The following is a 25,623-nucleotide window of genomic DNA, read 5'->3' on the forward strand; positions in this document are numbered from 1 at the left end:
TTTTAGTTTTGCATGCTGGTGAAGGTCTGGGAGTTGTTAGCATATATGACTGGGTTTCCTTCTCTCCGCAATTCCTGTCCTCACAGCTGAAGAAATCACTCTGTTAGGCTAAGCAGCTATTTTTCACTCATAGCTTTTAAGAGCAGGTATTTCACTGAATACCCTAGGCAGGCTGATTTGGTTTTAAAATGGTAGGAGCTCAAATCATCATGCTAGGTTTTAATAATTACTGCATGAATTAAGGCTAGCCTTTGCTGCTGGCCTGGCAAGAGAGTCTACTAAATACATGTAATCAATTTTCATTAATATTATTTAACAGAAAAAGAAGGGTAGTTTCATCTGCTCCAACTTCCCAACATTTTTTTCCCTTTTTTTCCAGTTTGCTTTTCATTAATATTCTATCTGGTCTTTAAAAAGCTTGAACGAGCAGTACATCAGGACTCTACATTTGCCTATTCAAATACTTCTAATGTGTCCATAAGCCTCAGAAGTGTTGCTGAACACTGTTGTTAGATGGTAAAGACAGCCACAGGAATACATGCAGCAAAATTTGAAGGGCAAATGCTGCTGCTGCAGTTCCCTCCACAGCTCCTGTTTTAAAAGACAGGTATCTCAGGATTTAGATGAGTGACACATTAGCAAGCCCAATTATCAGTGTATGCCTATCCTCCTCAAAGACAAGCTCACTGAGCCCTGATACAACCAAGAAAAAGTACAGTTATGTGAATTATGATGTCTTCTCAGTGGGGAAAAATTACTACAATGCTACTGTGTATTAGATCCTGAGCTGTACAGCACTGCAGCCTTTGAGTAGGTCTCACGAGTCTGAAGCAGCATGAAGAACTTCCAAAGCCAGTCTTAGCTTATCCCAAACCTCAGAGAGCCAAATGTGAAAGTATCTACACAGGGAAATGAAACACAAACCCACTGTTTTAACATGCACATTCAGCACATGAAACTTTGCTTAGGAAACTGAGCAATGAAGGAAGCTTAGAAGTTTTAGTAGTCAAAAAGCAGGTCCCACCTCACCCACTTTTGGCTGTTTCTAAATGCCACACTCACACAGGCACTGTGAAGCTGGCAGTGGGAGGACACCCATGGGCTTTCCCTGTCCATGCTAGCAAAATGTCTGAGTGACAGTCGTACATTACAAGGATGCTATCTTGCAGCATACATATCATGTATTTTCAAAAGGAAGTTTGTTTTTTTTTTTAGTTCGGCCAAATATATGCAGTAAGGAAGACTTTTTCTTTTTTTTTTTTTTAATGGTAGCCATTCTCATGTAACTTAATGTGTTGCACATGCCACTTTTCAGCGAAAGAACACAGAAAATTAATCAATCTACATTATAAAACTAGTTGATGTACAACAATGATCAGTGATTGCAAAAAAAAGAATTCTTTCATCTTTTTAAAATATTTTCTTTTCTTAAACCAGGCAAGCCTTCTGAGTTTTCCAGGACTTTTTTTATTTTCCCCACAAACTTCTCAATTTCAAGAAACTAAATACTGGAATAAAGCTCTCGGTATGTCAAGTGAAGATTTAAACACTTCCAAAGCAGAACAACAATGGGACTGATGTCAAAGTGCAAGACAAGTGTAACAAATATCATCTGGGTGATCTATATGCACACGACACATTCTGCATATCTGATTGGCTTCCATTTGATGCTAAAATAATTTGGCTGACTTCCCGAAAAATAACTGGATCGAGTCTCTACCAATCTATCTTTCCATTAAATCCTGTTAATAAACTCCCTCCTTCCTGCATGATGATTCTCAGTATCTAACTTAGAAGGAAAAATTGTTTTTAAAGTGAGATGAGCTATGAAAGTGCTTCATCAAAATAAGCGAGCAAAAAGATTAGGGAAGATTTTATATAAAATCATATAAAAAGCAGTACCTTCAACTAATATAGCCCATTACAGTTCCCTCAAACTTGGTAAACTTACAGTGACTTGCCTCACTGAAGATCTAGCACTGACAGCCTAAAGCAAGTTTACTCAGGGGCTTTAGGGCAGTATTGTCTTGTCTTAAGAGCAAATGTTTGAATGGAGGGGACGGGTTACCAACACTGTAACAGTATTTACTCATATATTCTGGCTCTAAATGAATTTTACAGACCTCAAGCTCTTTTGTAGGAATGTTCAAATACTTGCATTTTTAATTATTTTTAAAGAAAAAATATTTTAAAATATAGTTCATATGCCAATAATTTTCCCTTTAGCTAATAATAAGTTTCTATGAAACAACTGACAGGACATTTTACACAAAGTTACTGCATTTGGCTTGAATGTGTGCTCTTTTTGACTCTTACCTTCACATTTTCTGGATGAAGCCCTCCAGGGTGTTTGTCCATGTACTGACATAAATCAGTGTGCTAAAAGAAAGTCAGAAGGAAAAAAGTGTATTAATATCTGTATGACTGCAGCAATAAATATCCTTCTACTTAGGAGTGGACACAAAAAATGGAAAATAAGGAGATTTTTCAGCCACGTATGTGCACACACACACACTTGTACCTTTACACTCCATTTTATTTAACAACCTTGGTAACTTGACTGATAGAAATATTCACCAAATGTAAATGATTTTTTTTTTTCCCTAACATCCTGTATATGGTAAATTAATTACTTTTAGTATCATTTTATACCTTGTGAAGACAATATCACCATCAACACGACAAAGATAATATCTGGAGGGAAAAGGAAGAACCTAAAGGGAGAACCTCAAATGCTACTCTCATTATTCACATTAAAACATTGCCTTTTAAATATAATTTTATGGTGATTCTAGATTAAGATGGCTTAACAGTTTAGAAAATAAATCTGAAAGGCATTGCATATCAGAATACTGAATGACACTTTCCAGCTCAAAAAGAAGCACATATTATGCACATGTACAGCTATTAATTACAGCTACTTTACCAAACAGCTTCACTGAAGACTCAAAACTTTAAGTTTTCACTTCACAGTTGTCTATATTCCCTGAAAATATACCATAAAATCTCTTCAGAAAATAAGCAGGTTTGCAACGCACAGATTAATGTTATTTTTAATTAATAAGTATTTATTGCTTTTATTATCAAAACACTATTTCCTCTGAATTTTTCTCTCGCATTTCTTCACCTTCCTACTAGTCAGCAGCATTCTTTCAGTGAAGTGGCATGTTGCTTCTCTGATTTGCTTGCACAACTCAGCTTCTGGAATTATGTTCAGAATATACAAAGCAAAAATATGTACTAGATTAACCACCAAAAACTTGGAGACTGACTCTGCCTTCCACATCTGGTTTCTGAACACATCTGGTAAAAATCATCAAGTGTTCCTTGAAAAGCTACTTGGCAATACCTGCCTCACATACAGAACAGTCCAACTAAATATAGGCAGTTTTCAAGGTGAGAGTTTTGGACAAAAGCTGCCTTCGACACAGCAGAATGGTTTCTCTGTGCAACACTTCCCAGTTCAGGAGCCATTCTCCAGTGCTCTTTTGCAGAGTTACACGGATACATCGGAAAGTTCACATCTTCTAAGACACAAAATTCATGCTAGCCACAACTGTTCTGTATAATCTTCTCTTCTGAAGTCATAAACTATGAAAACACACATGTAGAATTAACATTATAATGATGCAAGATGCACTGGTTGATTAGGTTGTGCACTAGCACAACTTTTTTCAGGAATTCTTACATGGCTTCAAGAGAGCGAGTGTCCTGACTGCAGGAAATAGCTTGAGTATCACAAGGGCAGAGGGCATTCTCAAACAGGCAAACCACACTAAATACAACACAACAGAGTTTCTTCCAAAACACAAGCTACAGCAAGCAATACTTAAATTTATAGTTAACAAACTAGTAAATGAAATGAAAAAATACACCACCTCTACCAGTGAATAGCTACTGTCAGTGAAGTGCATTTTGCATAAAGTCTATGTTTAGCTTAACGACTTATTCCTAGTTTCTGTAAAATCTTTAGCCACTCTAGGTACATATTCCTCTTCTTTTCTCCCAGTTAGTTTTCTGGGACTGTATCAATAAACCATGCCAAAACCAGACCAGTCATCCTTCAGTATGCATCACCGCATTACCCAGTTGTGTCTTGTTTTACTGCATCAGCACCAAGGAAACATACTTGAACAAAATTATCTGCTAACCTTGTCACTTGTTTGGAAAAACTAACAGGTTTTGAGTACTAACCCCAGCACAAGAGCCTGCCTCCGGCAAAATATCAGCTGAAATACCATTACTACAGGTGATGGTTGGTGTCAAATAAGAAGTTTGGAGGATTCCCCTCATTTTAATGGTTATCTGTTATTGAAGAGAAGTGCCAGTCTTGTGGAATAACACATTCTCTTCTTTAACTTAAATACAAATCTTCTGAGTAGTGATAGCACCTGCAGTGCTTGGGAGAAGTTTAAAGAAAAGCCAGAAATTTTGCTTTAGAAAGCCCGGCAGGGTGAACAGGGCAGTGGTGTCCCATCCTCGGATGCACCCGTCATGGTCCCCGAGCATCGCACACTCCCTCGTGTGGGCTGGCTGAAGGATGAGAATTATCATTTCCCCAGTTCAGTCTTCCAGCCTTTGTGGGTGACAGATAACCCAGTAGGTGGGAAACATACTGCCTCCTTCACCTTCTACTGATTTCTATGATTTGCAACTAGTCAACCAAAAGAAAACAGACCAGAGGAAGACAAACCCAATGCTACTTCTGAAAGTCCCATCCCTGGTGCCCTGGCACCCCAGCCACCCACTAGCTGCACTCTTCTATTCACCAAAAGCTTTCTGAGAACATCCACTTCAGAGTCACTTCACTAGTAACAGCAGTAAGTTGTCTTTTTATTTCCAATATACTTGTAATGAATTGTGAGGATAACCCCATTTTCTTCCACTTATATTTCAGTTATTATTTGAATGCATTTCCTCCACACATGAACATTAACTATGATCACGTTTGCGTTATGTGTCATTTGCCTCCACTTCCTAACCCAAGGACCAGGACAGTTGGCAGCCTGGTATAACCTTCCGCATCAGTAGTTCTCCCCTTCAAAAACTGATTGCTCACATCTAGCTAAAATTCAACGTAAGCAGTAATTTGTACAGAATCCTGGAAACCTAACAGAATCAACTGTGCAGCAGACTTTTCACATCTATTTTTTTTCCACACGCATGCTACAGACACAGAGAAACTTCTACTAAATTTTCATTCAGACAGTAAACAGAAATGCAAAGTCTTTTCTGTTCAAATCTTTCAAGAACTTGCCCTCATAAAACTAAGTTAGAGTCCTTCTCACAAAAGCAACTAAATACTATGGTACCAACTGGGAAAGCAACTTATAAAGGTACAGTACATTGCTCCTCACTATAAAAAAACCCAAAAACAAAAGAAGGTAGAGGCGAAGCAAAGGCAGCATCAGCTGCTCTTCTTTTCCCAAGGCAGGTACTCAATGCACATTGAATTAAATATTAATATAGCCAGGAAAGCTGACAGTGCTGCAGGGACAGCTATTTCTAAACCTGTTTTTCCCTTTTGGCAGGCAAATGTCTGCTCCAGTGCTTGTGTGCTCAACTGACATTGAAGACAACTTGAAGGCAAGTTTCAGGAAAGCATTAAAAAAGAAAACAGAGAGCAAACTGGATGAAAGCAGTTTTCTAACGGTATTCCATGAAATTGGTACCACATATATGAATGGAGTCTTTTTCTTCACATTATATTTTGAGGTAGAAGGCAACATGCTTTCCCAAGTGGAACAGTGGCTGCGGATACAGCATGCCATACTCTGTCACTAGGGTCTTTGCTGTGGTTACCACCTTGATCCAATAAAATATATACCCTAAAAGGAAAAAAAAAAAATCAAGATACAATTACATATTGGCAATAACATAAAACTATGTTGAAACAAGGTAGTGAGACAAGAAACAAATCCACCAACACACCTTTTACAGTCCTTCTCCCCTGTCTCAGAGGGTGAGGACACCTCACAGGGAAGGAGGATACACTGGGAATGCAGTAACTGTAAATATCCATCACACACATCCTGATCCCAGGTGGACCTGGCTAGACCAAGACTGTATCAGCCATGCTGTTAATCCCCAACACACATAAATCACCACAAGTAAAACCATGCTGACAGAATGTATGATATTTTGGCTTAAGTTCAAAATCCCATTCATTCCTGCTCTTAACACTCCACCAGTTTACATACACCTATCTGTATAACCTATTAGCACTCATCTGTTCATAACAGCCACACAAAAAAACATTAAATAGAGATAAATCAAGCTTCCATAGTGAAGAACTCAAAAGTTACGGAAGTCCAGAATTAACAGGGTTTATCCAACCTTTTATTTGTTTGCCCAATAAATGTACATTATAACTTTTTAAACGCATAATGTGATCATATACTTTGTTCCCTTCACAGGATTAGACATACTCACTGAACAGAATAGGACAGACTTGACTACAGAACAGCTGTGCTGGTTTTGTGGTTGTTTTTTTCCATTCTCACACAGCTTGCAGTCTCTGGCTTATTTACTACTTTGAAGGCAGAAATATTAATCTCACAGGCTTTCCTGCCCTGCTTATTGCTATGCTATTCACATGCTTCACAAACATAAAATAATTTCATAGCAATCCAGGGGAGATGTGGCATTATTCCCTTTTATCAGGTAGGGAATAGAAGCAAAGAGAAAAAATTCTTAAGTATCATTGATTTGGGGAACTCAGTTTAAAGCACTTTGCTTTTGACTTTTCAGAATATTTGGCACTATTTCACCTTCTGTGTTTTCACTAACTTGAGTTACAGCTGTGAGTGTATAATGCTTTTGCAAGGGAGACCGAGAATCTCATGCTGAATAGCAGAAGTCAGTCATATCTGAATTGTGATGACAGCAATTTGCAATAACATCATGAAATTGTGGTGATGACGATGATTCCCAATGTAGAAGGGATGGAACCCAGTTCTCTACAGCAGTATTACCTGCCTTACCTTGAAACAATACTTTGAATGAGGCAGGAACTCCAGAAGACACCCTAGTTCCAACATCCACAAAAAACCGAGAGAAGTTCAACAATCACCACATCCCTTCACCACACAGTCCTCTGCAGAGCTGCACAACAGGCTCTTCCACAAGGACAGCAAAAGGAGATTGCATAGGCCATCTTTATCTCGGCATCCTCCAATTTTAAGAACTTGACTTTGCTACCTCACTAATACAATAATGTTTTGTGCAAAATCTCTTATGCTTTAAGTGAACAATTTGATCTTTCCTCCCACTACTGCCTCCCCCTAGAAGCAATTTCAATTGTTCCAGGGATGCAATCTACAGTATTTGAAGTTGTGAAAGGCTAAAGCCAAGTGTTTGAGAGGAGAGGGGGAATCTTCAAAGGCATAATTCTTAAGTAAAAATGACAATTTTTCTGAAGCTTATCACTTGAAAAAATTTGGGGCAATTTGCAAAATGATAGCTCAATGCCACCCACACCAAAAAGGCTACCTGTTCTCCAAATTCCAAGCTCATGCTATGAGGCTTGAATATTTACAATAAGAGTCCTCCAGCTACAGGTTTAAGATATCTTGCCCATTTTGGCTGAAAATAAAAATAAATACAGGCAACCTGAGGCAGACTTTGGTATCTTATTTCTTCAAATAGTTGTAGTTTACTAAATCATGCCAGAACATCGTTGCTCCAGGGCTGTGACTTGACTTCAAGGTTCTGGCACACACAGCTCCACATCCTTGAGAAGGCTCTGTCAAGCCTTTGTGCTACCTTCTCTCAGCAAGTTAAAACACAAATCCTTTCCTCAGTGCAAATCTCAAGTAACTAGACCTCCACTAGGAAACCCGTGACCCTTCCTGGGGTGGATGGCACAAGTTCTGGTTAGACCAGAGACCACACAATGCCTCTTAGGACAGGGAAGAGAAAATTAATGCTCAGCTATGCTAGTTCCATCATTCTCCTGTTTCCAAACTGTATGTAGAAGCATATCACAGAATGCCCAGCTTTGATCCAAACTTCAAGGAATTTTGAGTATTTTCCTCCCTATGATGGAGACAAGTATCACAACTCCTACAGGTACATAAAAATGAGGCAGAGATTAAGTTACTTATCTAATATAACTGCTCAGAGCCTAAGTAAAAATCAACAAAGCTGTACAAGAATTAAGCAAAATTAAGCTTGGGTCAAGGAACAAGGAAACAAACCCCATAGTACGAGGGGAAAAAAAAAAAAAAAAAAGGAAAACGCACGCTTGCTCAGACTCTGTGATGTTTTTTACTCACTTCTCCCCCCCACCATCAACTACCATGACAATACCACAAAAAGTTTCATTTACCTTATGAAGTATTGTCTCCAGGCTCACATGAAGAAATTAATTGGGGTTTTGCTTTAAACTTGTGGCAGTGTGTAAGTGTATGAAGGTCATTTCTATTCAGCAAGACTCTGGTTTATGTTAGTAGACACATGCATGTTTATGTTTGTAAGCATACTGTGTATAAGCATCTGCTGAAGGGAGAAGAATCCAGGCTGATATGTATACAATGGAAGCGAGGTTTATATACCTTGCATCTTACTTCTGGAAGACAGAGAGTACGCAAACAGAAAAAAAATGAGACAAATGTTGATGGTTCAGACTCCTCCCTTCTCCCCTTGAAGAAAGAATTCTAATTATGAATAGATGAGTAAACCACAAGCTACGAATGTCCTCAGTATGCTCCATGCTTTGCTTTAACATCAACTATTTTGCTCAACTATCTTTCGCAGAAATCAGAGACTCTGCTACCAAATGCAAATGTGTTCAGACAAAGGGCAGGACGCCTCCTTTCAAAGGCACGGCCAGTGACATGCAATGAGCTCCACTTCACCAGCCCTTTTCCATAATAATAAAGTGACTGTCGCTCTCCTCTAATTAAATTAGTCATTTCTACTTCCTATGCAATCCATTCTCTTTCCCTCTTCTTCCTCGGTCATGATAAATCTCCATGTGACTTAGCTGTCCCATAATTCTGCTTAATTGGTTTCAGCTGTCATTTTTGAAGCTGAAATGAATGGAGAGCCTGGGGCTTGTGAATGGAACAGGAAGCATTTCCAACCGCATTCCCATCATGTAAAACCAGCAATGTGAAAGAACCCTTCCATTAAAACAAAAATGGGAGTATTTGGCTGCCGGCGATGCCATCATGCCGCAGACAGATTGTGCAGCTCCAATGAGGCAGCGAGGCTGTTGCAAGCCATTCTTCTCTGTTCAAAGGAGAGCACACATTATTTATGCCCTAGCAGTTTTACCGACTAAAATACTTTCCCTTTTGTCACCAACAAATTCTTAAACTGATAATGTAATTTACCAATAAAAGCACAGGCAGTAGGAATATTTGAAGTGACAGGAGAACAAAGGAAAGTTAATTTTATTTAAATGGCATGTATCCTCCAACGTAAGCACTCTGCAGATTACTGTACCACAGTTTAAATGAATTTCATGTTGCTTGTATTTTCAAAAGTGTCATAGACCCTCATTTTCAAGTATTTCTATGGCTTTCCATAATTCAATCTCTTCCCCCTATGAGATGACCCAGTGTTAGCCATGCTAACAAAAAATACCCTGCAAGCTATCTCCAGGTGATACCTAAGCAACTTCCAGAAAAACCGCAGAAGGCAACAGCAGCAGCTGGGCTGAGCAGCAGGGGAAAGATATATATTAGGGATTCAAGAAAGAAAAAAACCACTCCACAAGACACCTTTAATGAAAACAATTTTGCTAACAGATGTTTCTAGTACCTTGGATTTCTCTCACACTGTCAGCAAAGGTAAATATACTTCAAAACACATGAACAATACTATACAGAAAAGGAGGCTGAGAGGTGGGGGAGTACATGATACATATACAAACCTACTTGAAAATCCCAGAGAGAAAACGAAATGCACAGTTGTCTGATTTTTTGTTGCTATTATAAAATATATATTTATTGATTGATTGATACAAAGTCTCTGTTTGTTGCACAGAGAACAATCTGGTCTGTGTCTCTGACTGGTGAGACACACTGCCACGGAAAGAATTGCTGAGTGAACTAAAACGTATTCAACAAAATCCAGTTTTTCTAAAGATGACAGTTTATCCTCTTCCTTATTCTCTAGCCACCTTAATAATTGTATCAGCCTTGTTTTCTTAGTAAATCAGGTTAAAGAGACAATAAACACTTAATTTAGTAAGATTATTTTAACAAAAGAATGATATCTCAAAAATCAGTAGGAATTTCTGTTTGGTATGCTCAAAACCTAGCAGCAGATCATCAGCTTGTGTAAACTGTGATGGACTTCTAGTCCCCAAAGTCAACAGGGTTGGGACAATTTTTACAAGCTAAACAAGTTGTAATACCTGTGTCCACACAGATGTGCATGTGCACTTTTTCTTTAATTTGTTAAGTCATTAGGTTTCCACAGCACTGACCATTATCTCCACTACATCCACATATAGCAAAAAAAAAAAAAAAAAATTTGAAGATACAAAAAGTTTCTCATTAGAGCATGGCAGATACCCCTAAGCTCATGGTGAGAGTACTCACTACAGGGCCATGTAGGCAGAACACATACACGGCAGGGAGGCTGACAATCCACAAACAGCCACACTACATTGAGTATCCACACTAATACTGGCACAGTACTGGCCGTGGATGGTATAGACATATCTACACAAGCTGAGCTAGCACAAGAGCCTTCACTATGGTGGTGTGCTGGGATAAAAAAAAAAAAAAAAAAAATGCCATCTTCAGGGCAGGAAAAAGCAGCGTAAAGACTTTCTCTAAAAGCTTCAGCATCCTATGATAGACCTCTCTTCACACTGGCTGAGTGACTGTTTTCTGCCATGCCTCCTAATCTTAACTGTCCATGCATGATCGTAAGATTAATAAAAATTTTATAGGGAAAACTGCAGTTCAGACTGCAAGGTGCACAGAAGAAAAATGATGCTTCCATGGATTATATCCTCTTTACTCAAAGTAGTAAAACAAGAAAAAATGAATAGGCCTCTTTAACTTTCAAGTGTTGGCTCTGTTTATTACTCAAGCTTGATTCTTGATTCCTCTTATTCACCATTCCTTAGTTATTTTTTATATGATAAAACTATAAACCTATTATAAAGATATCTGCAATTACTGATCTCTTCATTCTGACTCCAGGATATTATTATTATTTTGCCAGAATTGTTCACCCCAAGTTTCTGTTTTTAAAGATTTCATAGAAGTATGTTTATCAATATGATTCAAGTAGTACAAAGCTGCATACTGCTAGTTCAGGAAGGAAAAATCTATTTTTAAGATTTAGAATTATGGCAATCATCACTCTCCAAACAGCTAGTTTGGGGTTGTGTTTGTTTGTTTGTTTTTTCAGTCTGCACTGAATAAATCAGAGCTTCTCATTTTAAGAAGAATTAAACAGCCGTTACAACCCACATTATTAAAGAGCCTGAGAAAAAGTTTAATTAGATTGAATGGTCTCTAGTGCAAGTTGAGATATGGTCAGGTTTCACCTCAGAGGGACTTAGACAATGCCAGTTTATTACTGAAATTAAAAGATAAGGAATGCGTGGGATGCCACCAGAATATTACTGATGGTAGAGCTGTCCAGAAATCTATAACCTAGAAATAATCAATTAATAATAAAAAAATAAATACTAAAGCTAGAAGGATTTTTTTTTTTAATTTTGTTTAAAGTAGTAAAATAAACTGACATATTTTTTCTGCAATTCCTGATACAGGAAAGTAACAGTGTATTAACTTCACTGAAACACTACAAGTATTCATGTTTAACTGATAAAAATTAAGATGCAGAATGATACACATAGAAAGGATCTCAAAAAGAAAAATAATCAAATTACCTATAACTACTATCAATGACATCATCCTGCTGATTGTCTAAAGTGTTCTTAAAGACTGCCAGTATTAGAGAAACCATCACCCCATAATAGCTTCTTCAGTGCTTTACTGTCATTACAATTAAAGAGGCATTCCTATAGTTTAATCTTTCTCTTCCTTACTGCAATTTCAGATTTTCTTTTTTATCCTCTTTACCATTGACATGGAAACAAGTCACCGTCTTTCTCTATGATATATTTAAAGGTTTGTAACCATCTCATCCTTTTTTCCCCCCAAACCTAAACAGCCCTATTTACTTTGACTTTTCCTCAGAAGCCTTTATTCTAGATGTTTGCTCATTCTTGGTCGTCCCCCCCCCCCCCCCCCCCCGTCTCCAGTTGATGCATGTTTTCCTTGGGTGTACAAATTTACCATTTTGGGTGGTGGCCTTACCTGTATTGAGTAGAGTGTTATTGCTGGCATATGCATCCTACTACATGTATGTGTTTTTGATGGACTACAATGACGTTTGAAATTTTTATCTGTAATTTAGAAAAAAACCAATTGAGATCTGTCAGAAGATAGAATATCTCACGTTATTTCCTGTGCTCCATCTGTCAGCTCAACTCTGGATGTTTTTTATGCTTTGATTTTGTTGTGGTTTTTTTTAAATACTTACACTGAATACACTTATTAATACTTAATAAAAAGAAGAATAAATAATAGATGCTAATTATTAAATGGTGCAAAGCACACTGCAAACCTAACCAATATTTGGTAAAGTTATAAAAAACACTGGTAAACCGTGCAAAGAATAGACATTCAGATACACACAGCCTCCCAATCTGTTGGATTGTAAATCTTGATTAATCTTATTAACACATCTATTCATCAGTATGCACCCTCTGTATGAAGTCTACACAACCTTTGTGAGATCCTGCAAAGTCAGGATGATGAGGCAAACTGAGGAACATCTTTCCTCCTCCCCCTAGATGTGTGTAAATTTCTTAGCCTAGCAGGAGTATTTTTATTTAAATTTAAATACAATTTTTCATTCCTTCTTTCCTGCTGATTCCCATGTCTGGCACAGTCTTTACCTCTCGGCTAAGCACCAAGCAATTTCCTTCTGAAATCCCTTCTGAATCCCTGCCTCCTGAAGCTGACTTTGTTTGCATTTCCAACATATACTTGGACATCAGCAGCTCCTGTCTCTGATCTGCTCATTAAAACTTGAAAAACAAGGCTCTCCCAAGAGCAGTATTCCCTTACTGCCTCTTCTCAATAGTAGGGGATTTCCTTTCTCTCTGCCTCACAGCCTTGTTCTGTCATCTTTTTGACTGCAATTTAAGTAGTGCAACTTGGGGCAAGCCTGGGGCACGAGGCAGCAGTTAAACCAACAGGGGAATGGCTCCTCCTCCAGTCAAGGCAAATGGAAACTACCATATTCAACTACTCCCATGCTGGGAGCCCTCAACGCCTCTGCTCCGTCCCGGGGCGCACAAAGCACGTTCACGGCAAGTAGGGGTGTCGGCCACGAGGGTGGCATGAGGCATCTGGCTTGTTGCAGATCTTCACTAGCCTTCAGTCCTTGCTTACCATGGCTAGACAAGCACCTTGACCTCAAATGGGAAGAACATGGCCCATTGTTTCACTCTCACACAAAAATAAGGTAATGCAGCCTCCAAATAAGTTTCACTCTCAATCAAGGATTAGAAGACCCCTCTTTTCTTGTTGTGCCCAGTTTCCCTAATTTCCTCTAGGTGTTAAGCACTGACGAATGATTCTAGTGATCAGAGCTCGAAACAGCTCTGGGACTCTACTGATTGTCCCTGCTCTCTCATCCACTACAATAATGTGCCTTTTTCTGTTTGTTTTCACAAACAAGCAATGCCATCCTACCTTTAGTTTCAATACAGGTTTCCTAACAAAATAAATAAAACCAGAAAACCAAAATAGTATTCAATCCAAATTATCAAAAGTTGTAAGAAATTCAAAATTTTTAATGCAAAAATTTTTTATCCTTTTAGGTAATGAGTGTGGACTATTTGCTTGCATAATACTTTTCTAAGATGTCCCATGAGAAACTCAAACTCTCAGGTTTTTAAACTCTTAATTCCGATAAACAGTATATATCTCAATTTCCAATCAGCATTAAAATGAGAAACTCACATCTATTTTTTTCTTATAGGAAATGGGAGGACAATGTAACTAATTAACTTTATTAAGCCAACTCATTGTATAACAACCTATTTTAGCTGCTGTAATGAAGCAATGAGAATTAAACTTTCTTCTTTAATGGAAAGTAATTTTTAAGAAGGAAAAACATACACAAAGATTAAAACAGGCAAGGTAATTGAAAATGCTTGGTTTTAAATTACACTATTAGATTAGTCTGGAGCTTTTTCACTGTTGAGGCAGAAATAATATTACTCATTACTCATACTTCCATTCATAAACGTATCTGTTCTTGTTTCAAATCTAGTTCATAAATATTGAAAGCGTAAAGTATTGCTATACAAGCTCACTTCTATATGCCAGAAATAGGACATGCTGCTGGTTCATTTATTGATGATAATAATATACTTACGTAATTATGCATAATACTAAAAAGCTCATTATCATTCTACCAAGCCTGTAGCAGTATGTATGGGTTAGGATTGCCTTTCAGCAATTAAGTATTTCTAAATACAGTCATCTTCCTTTTAAATAAACAAGTGCAGAAACAAATGGTAGCAGCTAATCATCATTTTAGAATGAACAGATGTGAACCCATCTTCAAAGATCTCTCATTATGTCTGAGATGTCACCTGTAAAATTCATCATTTCCTTGGGCAAAGTTGGCTATATCAGTGAAACTTGCACTACAGCTGGCATACCCACAAGGTTGCATAAACTAACACCTAAACAGAGCCTGGAGAGGATGGGAACAAAACTTGTGTGAACAGTCATACTCCTCCGTTGAACTGTAAAGCTGAACTGACTTTTTTCTTTTCAAAGTCATTGCAGTCTCAGATACCATATGCAAAATGTGTCAAAATTTCACATTTTGTTTTCGGGTCTTGTTTAGCACATCCCAGTTAACTATACGGAAACTATTTTCTCTACCATTCATACATGAAAGACTCTCAGCCCTTCAGGTATTGTAGAGGTGATTCCAAGCAGGTCATCCTCAAAACTCCTCAGGTAACGAGCAACAGCTCTCAGCCATCTGGTAATAAAATTGAGCTCTCGGCTCCCTTTTCGGTACATTTGAATGACCAACAATAATCATAGCTGATGTAAGAGTTACCAAAGCATACGAAGAAATTATGCTCTATTAACAAGGTACTGTATATACTAAACTATTTTCAATTAAGCCCTTTCATTCAAAAGGAGCAAGCCCCCCTTCTCTTCTTCCACAGAAACATCCAGCTTCACATTCACCACCAAAATGTTTTTATGGAGAATGAACTTCTCCTTATCTTCAGCTGTCAGATAGAATTTTTTAAGATTGACTTTTCTTGCTTCTGGGGACCACCAAGGTTAAAGTTAAAAAGCTCTGTCATGTTTTCCTCTGACAGACTTCCACATAAAAAAAAAATTCTAATTTGAGGTGAGAATTTAGTCACTGCCATGTTTTCCTTCAGAGGCTATTCTGCTTTCAGCTTTTAACTTATTACTGCAATGCACGTTGCAATGAAAGGTGCTACATGAAATTAAATTTCATTCTACTCTTTCAGGGTCAATGCTGAAATCGAACACCTCTGACAACCTCAGACGTTTCATCAGTATTAATTTCCTGATGGAATCGTCACTGACCTAGCAATCTAAAGTTTCCATTTTCTGAGAATTCTTGGATCACTAACTGTTCATCCCTAGTTTAATCATGACATCTCACTCAAATGGTTTTTACTATGTTTGAAATGGCCAATAGTGGTTAATGACAAAAGTGTATCAGTTCCATGATGTCACTTTATGAAGTAAATGAAATTCAACCCCTTTTAGGTTTGTTAGGCCTCAGTCATTCAAAAATGTATGCCACTGTGTAATTTTAATTGCACTAATATTTCTACTGATTTCAGTACAAATCACTCATATTATTGAGCTAAACCATGTACAGGTGTTAAAAAAAAAAGAAACAAATGAAAACAGACATTACAGGTATAAAGCTAAGTAATACCAATTACACAGCTAGGTTGCATAGTCAACCAGCCAAAATTTTTAGATTCAAGTGGAAAACTGTAATTTTTGCCTCTGCACGTTCATATTATGCACTGAATGAGAGCTCTTTGACAAAAGGAACAAAAAAGGTCATTGTGATCATGCAATTAACACCTGTATCATGAACACCCACAAGAATTCAATTCAGGTTATACAGGCATTCTCCAGCAGTAAGCATTATCAGATAGCATCAGCTATTTGATCAGCCTATAACTTTACATTACCTAAAAATGAAAACAGACTTTTGTTAGGCAATTCTGTCATCTCAAGGCACAGGAGCAAGTTACAACATCCTTAGAATACAGGCCTTAGGCTGGCTGGAGAGAACAAAGCATCCTTCCCCTTCATCCTGAACACCACCTTGAGAGACAATGCCCACCTGCCAAAATACTAAAATACTACTTGGATCAGTTGCTAGAAACCATTACTAAATGAGATCCTGAAACAGTTTCAACAGCTACTACCAAACACCATGGGAATAAAAAGGTGCAACCACCAGCAGGGGTGATCCCAACAGCACCCTGTTGAAAGACAAACAACTAAGTGAATTCAGAAGAACTAGCCATTGCATGAAGCTTAGTCTGTGTCCGTGCTTATCACAGACAGCAACATGATACAGCCAGAGTCTGTAAACACTACTACTGGATGTAAAATCCAGAAATTTGACATTAGTATAACAGGCAAAACCATCTATTTTAGGGAGAAACATAATTCTATATATCTCATTTCTCAACCTGTGCTGATGAATATACCTAATTGCAGCTGTTGATAAAAGGGACTGCAAAATGTATTCATGTAAAGCTATGCAAATAAGTCTACACTGACCTTTACATAAAATTAAATATCAAGGCTTTTCTTATGCTAATTCAGTGTATAAGTCAGGAGCAGAAGAATAACCAATTTTAAGAAAAGGAATTAAATTTTCATTAATGTTCCTATACCTGCAGTAAAAAAATATGTACTGCATGCAACTGTTCTGCAGGCTCCTGTAGCTGAATACCCACATTATTACACTGTAGCATTTCTATCTAAATAGACAAGGTGAATGGCTTCTCCAGACAAGATGCTGTGTGCACTATCATGTAAAAATTAAGGCATACTCCCAAGAAACACACAAAACAATTCCATCTGTCTTAAGCAGGGATATACTAAGACTAAAACTAGTAATCACTGTACTTTATAAACACAGTGTCTTACTGACTACAACGCAATAACAGGTATTATACTGAAAATCTAACCTTCTCTAAACTCATTTGTTTCTTTTAAATTACATGTTCTTGGACCCACCTGTGAAAACTGGGAGGTTAATTATGATAGTACACTGCATAACTCCACAGCTAAATGCTGAAGTAGTTCTACATAAATGCCATATGTTTGTCTTGGAAAAACTAAAAAGATTAATTAGGAGGCCAAGCCTAAGACATTGGAAAGTAATACTCTGAACATAATTAGATCATTACACTGTGTACTATGTAAATTGAAGTTTTAATTAGTAGGTAAAACACTAGTCATGGCAAAAAAATAACAATCCAAAATTCTAAATTGTGTGCACCAAACTTATTTTTTACTGACATTGCTTATAAAAAGACACTATGCACATGCCAGTCACAAAAAAAGCCATTTAAACTTGTTACATGTTTTTGATAAAGGAACTACCTGTTAAGCATTTCAGTCCTGTTCTTCTTTTACTTACATTATCGTCACCTATTTAAAATTGCCTGATCACATCAGTAAAGAAAAAACTCTAATAAGCAAACTATAACTAGGAAGCAGAGTAAGGAACCAGCTTGAAGTCAACTGAACAGTGTAAGGTCCTTCCAGAGCCTGAGTTGCCACTTCTCCGTCTCTGAATCTGGTCTAGTCTAGCCTTCCACTTTTAGCCCACTCCACTACAAAGCATCATCTCTTATAGCCTCCACTCTCCTGAAGAGCGTAAAGAGTTATTTTGGCCTGATCCATAGATCATCAATGGTAAAGAGAGTTCTTCCGTCAAATTCAATACACTCTGGACCATATCCAGAACACTAGTTACTTTACTCACCACATATTCAAACACAAGTGTCAAGGTCTCCTTGGTGTGAATGATGTCATGAAGCAGCACAATGTTAGCGTGTTTCAATCCTTTCAGAAGAGAAGCTGAAAAGCAAAACATACATGATATCTTAAAAAGGATCCAAATATTTTACATTGATTGGCTTTTTTTTTTAGTAACTCAGATGATTTTTTCGACATCTGAGTTTCATAAACTGACAACCAATAGTTGTACTTTGTTATCTTCTATGTCCATGAGTTCCACGCAGTGTGTTTGAAGATCATGCCTTCCCATTCAGTGCCATTTTCTCCACCTTGTTGGTCAAACTCAACCTCACTTTGAGGCAAAAATGAGCTGTGGCTAGAGATGCTTTCCTTATGCAGCCTCCTCTAAGTGAATCAGTCACTCACATCTGATCAACCAGACACCAAGTGCGCTTCTAGACTCAAAAATAATTTTTCATCTCAGATAAAAGTCAAGCGTGTCTTTTCAAAACATCACCTTTTCTATCCAACACAACAGAGCTGCTTTCTAAACAAAGTGCAACATCTATCCTAAGAACAGTGTTTTAAGCAATAATTCTCCTTTCCCTCAAACATAAGACAGGTTTGATGGAATCATTTGTATTAGCTCATGAGAGTAAATACATGGTGTTTTCTCACCATATTTTTTTTTAATGGCACTAGCTCATGTTTTCAGACTACTGACAAATAAAGACTTACCTAGTGAACTTCCAGGTGATCCCCTTCACTAAATTTCTTTTACACCATAATACATATTTAATGTTCATACCATATTACATATTTAATGGGCCACAAGACATGCCATATTTTAGCAATATATACTGACAAGCCATGTGTTGTTACCCATGTCAATCTGTTGGTGGTGCCTTGTCATTTCATGCATACATCAGAGCAGGATGATCAGACACCACAGCAAAGTTAACAATAGATACAAAGACATGCAAATGAGTGGCATATTTCTGTACTGAATAATGTGGAACTTTCTTTTGTCACCCTTCTTCTTTTGTCAAAGAAAATAATGAAACACCAAGCAGTTGTCTCACTCCACTACTGTGCAAAATGGAAGCTAGGGAGCTTCCAGGGCACTGTTACCCCCTGCTGTCCTATAGAGCTCCATCAGGCTGAGGTAACTTCAGGGGTCATCTGGCTTTGAATTATGGTAAGTACATATCACCTCTCATACTGGTCTTTAAGAGATCGATCTGACAAGCTGATCACTCTAGGAAGCAACACAATAGGAACATGTAATCTGGCTGAATCGGTGTTCCTCTACAAGCATCCTCAACAGCAAAACTTTGGAGTTCACCGGAGGCAGAAGGTAGACTGCAAAGGGGAAAATACCGTACAGCAGCTTCAAAGCGAGTATATCACAGATATCCTGATGGCAGGATTGCAAACCTGCGAGCAAGCTCCATGACCGCAAATAAGGCAAACCTTCCGCCTGGCTGAAGAGGTGAGAAGAAATCTTTCAAAAGAGATTGCTTTGGCCTCCACTTCACAACTCACGCTATTCAGAGAGTCAGCAGAGAGGAATCTTTCCTGTGCTCTGAATACGTCGCCACTGAGCTGTAAATCAGCTATTGCAATTACAGTTATTCTTTTTAAACTTTTGCTCAGTGCATCTCTAGCAACTTTTAACATTCCACAAATCAAGCAGAAGCTTTTTTCTCAAAGGAAGAGCCATGCACAATTTTCATAGGATCCTCATCTTAAGAATTTGGAGAATTTCTCAGAGTAAAAGCTCAGAGAGATTTGGCTATGTTAGTTTTTTTAAAGGACAAGAATGAAAAATTGCTACTGAAGAAGGTATGGATACAAACAACAGATAAGCAGAACAACTGTTCCAAAAGGTATCCTCTACCAGAAATGAGACCTTTTAAACTGGGAAAACCCCAAGAAGAGTTCACCTGCAGTAACTGAGCTTTTACCAGCTCCTCCCTCCAACCCTGTCAAATGACCACACATACAGAGAGACTGGGAACATAACAACTGCCTCCTAGCAGAGCTTGTGTTGAACTGTAATAGTATTTATGACCTCTGTCAGCTTTTGCTGTTCAGATCATCACCTGAGGCCTTTAATTCCTCTAGCTGGCCATTACTTTGTTGCTAAAATCTGTATGTGGGTCATTAAAGCTTTACTAGTACATTGAAAGCAGCTTACCCTGAGGTCTTTGCAAACACTGCCTTTCCTCTTCAGTCCCCTCCCTCACTCTTTATCTTCTCTTAACATCCAAGTCTCCCCTTTTACAGCCTCAATATTCAACATCTGCCATATATTACAAGAACTACAAAACATCACCTGCAGGGTAAGATTTCTGTCTTCACCATTAGTCCAAGTGAAACACAGTAAATAATATAGCACAGAGAGCAAAATCTTAATTGCACTAATTTTACACTGTGGAAATAAGAAGCAATTCCACTATCAATTTACATTGTGAGAAACCAAGCATAACTGGTAAAAGTAAGAGAAATACCCTGTGTGCTCTTCTATCAGGACTGTTACCGGTAAGATTGCCTGTCTCTGTGAAACCACTGCTTTGTTGCTTAAAAAAAGGGGGGGGGGGAGGAAATAGAAAAGAAAAAAAGTTATCTGAAATAGATATCCTCCACAGAGTACTTTAAAAACAAAATGAAATATGAACCGATGGTGCTCGGTGTGTTTTTTTCCAGAAACATCCCCTTTCAGAACAAACAACCAATACACCTCTTCTTTTTGCTCGAAGGGGACACAACTTTGGATGAAATCCACTAATTCAAAGACAAAACCCAGAAATTCACATCCAAGAGAATGAAAAAGAGTCCAGGGAATCTATCAGCATCAGCCTGAGACAAGCTTGACTTCACCTTTGAAGATGCCAACACAGCTGCTACTGGCGCTCAGCGAGAAGTCAGGTGCTGCTGTGCCTGGTGTTACTTCTAGAACAAAACAATTCTCCCAGAGAATGCCATCTCTGTCCAGTGATTATCACCCACAGATTTCACACAGAGTTGTTTTCTTTTAAGATAAAGAGACTAAAATATTGTTGGAAAAGCATTGCAACAACTCACAAAAGTGAGAGCAATGTAGTAGTACTCACCGTATCTTTAGCATGTGTTTTTAAAAACAAAATTATATAATGCTGCTTCAAAACTGCTGGCACTCTGTTTTTTTTACCCTCGGTATTAACTGTAAGATAAACAGAAGGCAGCACTTTTAATTCATTTTCCCAAAGAGTTTTGAGGAGACACAGCAGCAAATAATGCTAAAATGCTTTTTTTAAAACACTTTGGACAAAATATTATACGCATTTGAATGGGCAGGCACTTGTTCTGTCACCTGTGTTTGCACATTCCCTTACAGCAAATTCTAACAGTCAAAAACCGGGCAGAGGAATTGGTGACATACTTCAAGAATTAACAACAACCAGGATGATAAATTTCTGTGACTTGTACATAAGTTCATGACCTGAGCCACTAAAAGTACCAACACTCAGCACTTCTCCATCAAGGGCTAATAGCCATATTTGCATACCTAAAGGAAACACATTGTGTTTGCTTGAATAACCATCACAGACTTCTCCTCCAACAAGGGGATGCTCTCATCTATTATGACCTCCTGGCAAGATGCCTTATGGCTTGTGTTGGTCAAGGAGCTTTTTGCTGTTCCCAGATGAGCTGGGTTCTAAAGTATGCTCACTCCATGAGCAAGCCAAGCCAGCTGGACTGCAGCCAACTCTCACCCAAAACCTGAGTAGCATCAGTAAATCAGTGCTTTGCTCCCTGCAGGGTTTACAGCATCAGCTCAAGCCTGACACTCCATTAACAAAGCCGTGTGACTTTTAGATCAGCCTTGACGTACCTCTAAAAGACTTGGAGTGTTTTCAAAAAGGCTATTCCAGCATGCCCATAAAGAAACATTTCACAGCTCTATGTCAAAATTAACAAAAGTAACTATTACTGTTGACTCCCAGGCCACATGCAGGAAGAACTTTTCACCAGCAGCACTAGCAAAGATGGTACTTTCGGACATGGCAAGTACCTTAAGCTTGAACATTAATTATGGTCCTCGGATCATCCTACCACAATTAATTCAGTCTTGCAATTCCTGACTACCATCTTGTTCTTACTTTGTGAAAAATCACAAATCTCCACTGTGGCCTTAGAAGAATCACCTATGATTTGCAAATTGTCTGATATTTCAGTGACCTGGAAGCTTTTCTGAGCAGTAGCAGAAGAACTCAACCTCATACTGCTCATACTCACCGTAATGTACACCTGCTGTTGATACTCTCTCGGATTTCCTACTATATGCAAAGGTTGTGATATTCCCATCATTTTTCTAAAAAGTATAGCTATGAAAATGCCTGCTTTGCTCAGCTGAGGTGTCCTCTGGGGCTACCACGCACCAGTGCTCACCATTTCCCATGCTATTCCTCACACACGGTGTTCACCCTTTCTCACTGTCACTCCAGGAGGACATCCCTCATTAGGAGAGTTTTACTCTTGAAGACAGCACATCATGGCAGTTTGCACCTACCTAATATTGTTAATGTGACTGCGCATCTTTGCTGCCCTGTTTAATTTCTGAGACGCCAAAGCACGCACATTCTAGTCAGTAAGACAAATTTGTGAAAGCAAGTAATTTGTTGTGCTTCAGAGCCAAACAACGTATCTGTAAAATTCAGTGCTTGTCACACTCTGCAGACACAACGGTGCTCTCTGACAGAGTGCCAACTTCCTCACATAAACAGTTGGGTTCAGTCTCTGAGCTCTCCTGGAAAGGCATTTTTAGTGAGAAAACATTCATGGGTTTTTTCCCCTCATCATGTCTTCTGAACAAACACGCAATTTTTAAAATTTGGCCTCGGAGCACAATGTCCCTCATGCTTCTCATCCACTTCCCACACAGCAGGACTTTCTGTGTGCAAAACACTACTTAAAATCCTAGCAGAGAGACAGGAATTCAGCACTCTGTTGGTTTTGCAGTAATAAATGTTAGAAATTTCCTCCTCAGAAATGCAGTCCCCAAATCTACACTTCACTATTTTCCAGTTTACTCATCTAAAATAATTTACTACAAGCAAATAGCTTTGCTTTCCTACAACAATACCCTAATACAACAAAATTCAATTCAGGGAAAACTATACATGCTAGCTAACACCACACTGACCACAGACTTCCCATCTTCTCACCACAGGATATATTCTGCAGATTGATCATGATTTGTAATCCCACGTAGTTGATTTTAAAGCTGCACACATATAAATGCACAGAATGGGTCAACTTCCACTCTGATCTTAGTGGACACAATGCAATAAAGATATAAAGGTCACTGTTCAGCTTTGAAAAATTTCTAGGAGGAAGTTTCTTAAATTTCAAAAGAATCCGTGAGCTACAGGAAGAACAGAAAAAGCATCAAATTGTTCCAGTGGGTTATGATGTAGGCTTAGCTGAATTACCTTCTTTACAGCCAATTCCAACCTCACGACAGTCTCTGTGAGATTTAACAAATGGTCCTTACTCCAGTTTTCATGAAGTTAAAAAAAAAATGACAGTCTGGCATTAAGGAAGCGCACAGTGCCTCACACCCTTGCAAGAAAGGATTTGCTAGCCCTTCAACTGCAGGCTGCTTTGCTGGAGGGACTACATGGATCACATTAACTGCATCTACCTCCTCAGGCTGAAATTCAGGCTGACATGAGTGGGTTGAACTTTTAACCAAGTACTTCTCTTATTTGTGAAATTTCTACTTGCTGCTCCTTCTTGGAAGCGTAGTATGTTATTAAAGAAGAAATACAGAAAAAGAGCGTGTGTAACAACACATAGGCACCTTCAGAGGTTCTTCTTGCTATGGCTTTAGTCCCCTAAGCAAAAGGCAAGTCACAAACCTGCTGAAACCCCTTTGCCTATTGAACTGGAACAAAGCATTGGAAGGACTGATCAAATAAGCTCCAAAAAGCACTACAGTATATTATTCTAACAGATATACAGAAGATTGCTGCCATATGAAATGAATGTCTCTTTCATTATGTACTAGATAGAAATTTATGTATTGTGTATTGTTCCCAATGCTCTTCAGACACAAGTACAGATGGAGGTTAAAAATAATGAGACATCGTCCTATCAAAGCCAGACTCTCATGGAAAAAGACTGTAATGTGCTGCTCCTATCTTGTAGCAGCCAGTCATGTCTTGCCTTCACTGTCAATTCTAGTATTCAAGAGGAGGAAACTGTTTAAACCAAAAATATGTCAGCCTGTACAGAAAACAACCCTACAATGCAAGTAGCACGTGAAAGCAGGAGTCTTTCTATTACTTTTTTATGCACACATAGCATGACTGGGACTAGTAGCACAATCTACTAATAAAACTGCCACTGGTTGTTACTAGCCTTGTTATCTTGCTGAATTTCAGACACAGTTTTCATATAAATATCTGTCTACCTTAGGATGTCTTCTTTGGAAGTTTTCAGTCTAAACAGTTCCTCCCATCTCTCAAAAAACAGGCTTTAGTAACAACTTCTGTAATCCACTGAGTAACTTTCCCCTTGAAAAAGAACAACCTCTGAACCCCATGTTTTGGAGTAGACACTCAAAATCTGGAAATACAGAGACCTTTAAAATAGGAATACACATTTTTCCATCTCCATGAAAATCCTCTAAATTTGGTCAAGTTATAAGCTTTTGAAATTGTCTCTTTGGGTCAGACTGACTCTCAGCAGTGTGAAAGGAGGGAGGAATACAGAAAAGGCGAGATGGTACGAGGGGCTGTGATTCACGGTGGAAGCTAGGATGGCTGGGTAAGGAGAAAGAAAAGCCAGAGCACAACCGAACAGCATTCACAAGTGGCAAAACACGGTATGTGGAAAGTAAGAGTGTGTAGACAAGACAGAAAAGAGACAGTATGCAGAGCATGGGGTGGGCAAGCACTCACACTTAGGGGGACGTAGACAAGAGCCTACAGACACTAGCACGTTCTCCACTGACGCCCATAACAGAACCCAAGATTCCCACAGATTACCAGTCCAATGCTCTGAGCAGGAATCAATGAAAATGCTTGGCAGTTTTCCTCATTTTCCTCCAATTCCAGTCTACAGACAGAAGCAACCTATGACAGCTACCAGCTAGCATTTTAGTTCAAGCAGGACATGTCCATGTGAGAGCTTGCAAACATGATGAAACGTTGTAGTGCAGATACAACACCAGAAAATGGAACACAGATTTCCACCTACTTTTTCAAACACTGAGAAAATTACATAAACAAAAATCCTAATTAAAATCAAGAATGCCATGCCAAGCACTCAAAGCAAGGATGGACTACAACTATAAGGGCTTCTGCAACGCTAACTCAGCTTCTCCAAGATACACATTCCTGAAGTCACTACTGTGAGATAAGCCAGGGTACAAGCTTTCAGCACACAGCTGCTTCGTATCTATCTTGCATTTATCTCGCACTTTAACAATGTGTAAGTTCACAGCCTAACTTATCATGCAGTGACCAACTTGTGTGCTTGTACCCATTAACTGTTCCCAGCTCTTCCATATTTTTTT

At 38.5% G+C, this 25,623-nt stretch overlaps 1 protein-coding gene across 6 annotated transcripts in view; it reads right to left on the minus strand.

The window, feature by feature from the left end:
* CDK14 (cyclin dependent kinase 14) overlaps nucleotides 1-25,623 on the minus strand; it is a 334,071-nt gene that overhangs the window by 173,831 nt on the left and 134,617 nt on the right. For all 6 annotated transcript variants that reach the window (XM_069775346.1, XM_069775384.1, XM_069775377.1 and 3 more), the window contains 2 exons: nucleotides 18,082-18,176; nucleotides 2,317-2,379 (listed from right to left, as the gene is read on the minus strand). In XM_069775346.1, the coding sequence (XP_069631447.1) occupies nucleotides 2,317-2,379; nucleotides 18,082-18,176 (158 nt within the window). The remainder of the gene's footprint in view (nucleotides 1-2,316; nucleotides 2,380-18,081; nucleotides 18,177-25,623) is intronic.

The sequence above is a fragment of the Haliaeetus albicilla genome, chromosome 2, assembly GCF_947461875.1.
Source record: "Haliaeetus albicilla chromosome 2, bHalAlb1.1, whole genome shotgun sequence".
In the NCBI taxonomy this organism is placed as follows: domain Eukaryota; kingdom Metazoa; phylum Chordata; class Aves; order Accipitriformes; family Accipitridae; genus Haliaeetus; species Haliaeetus albicilla.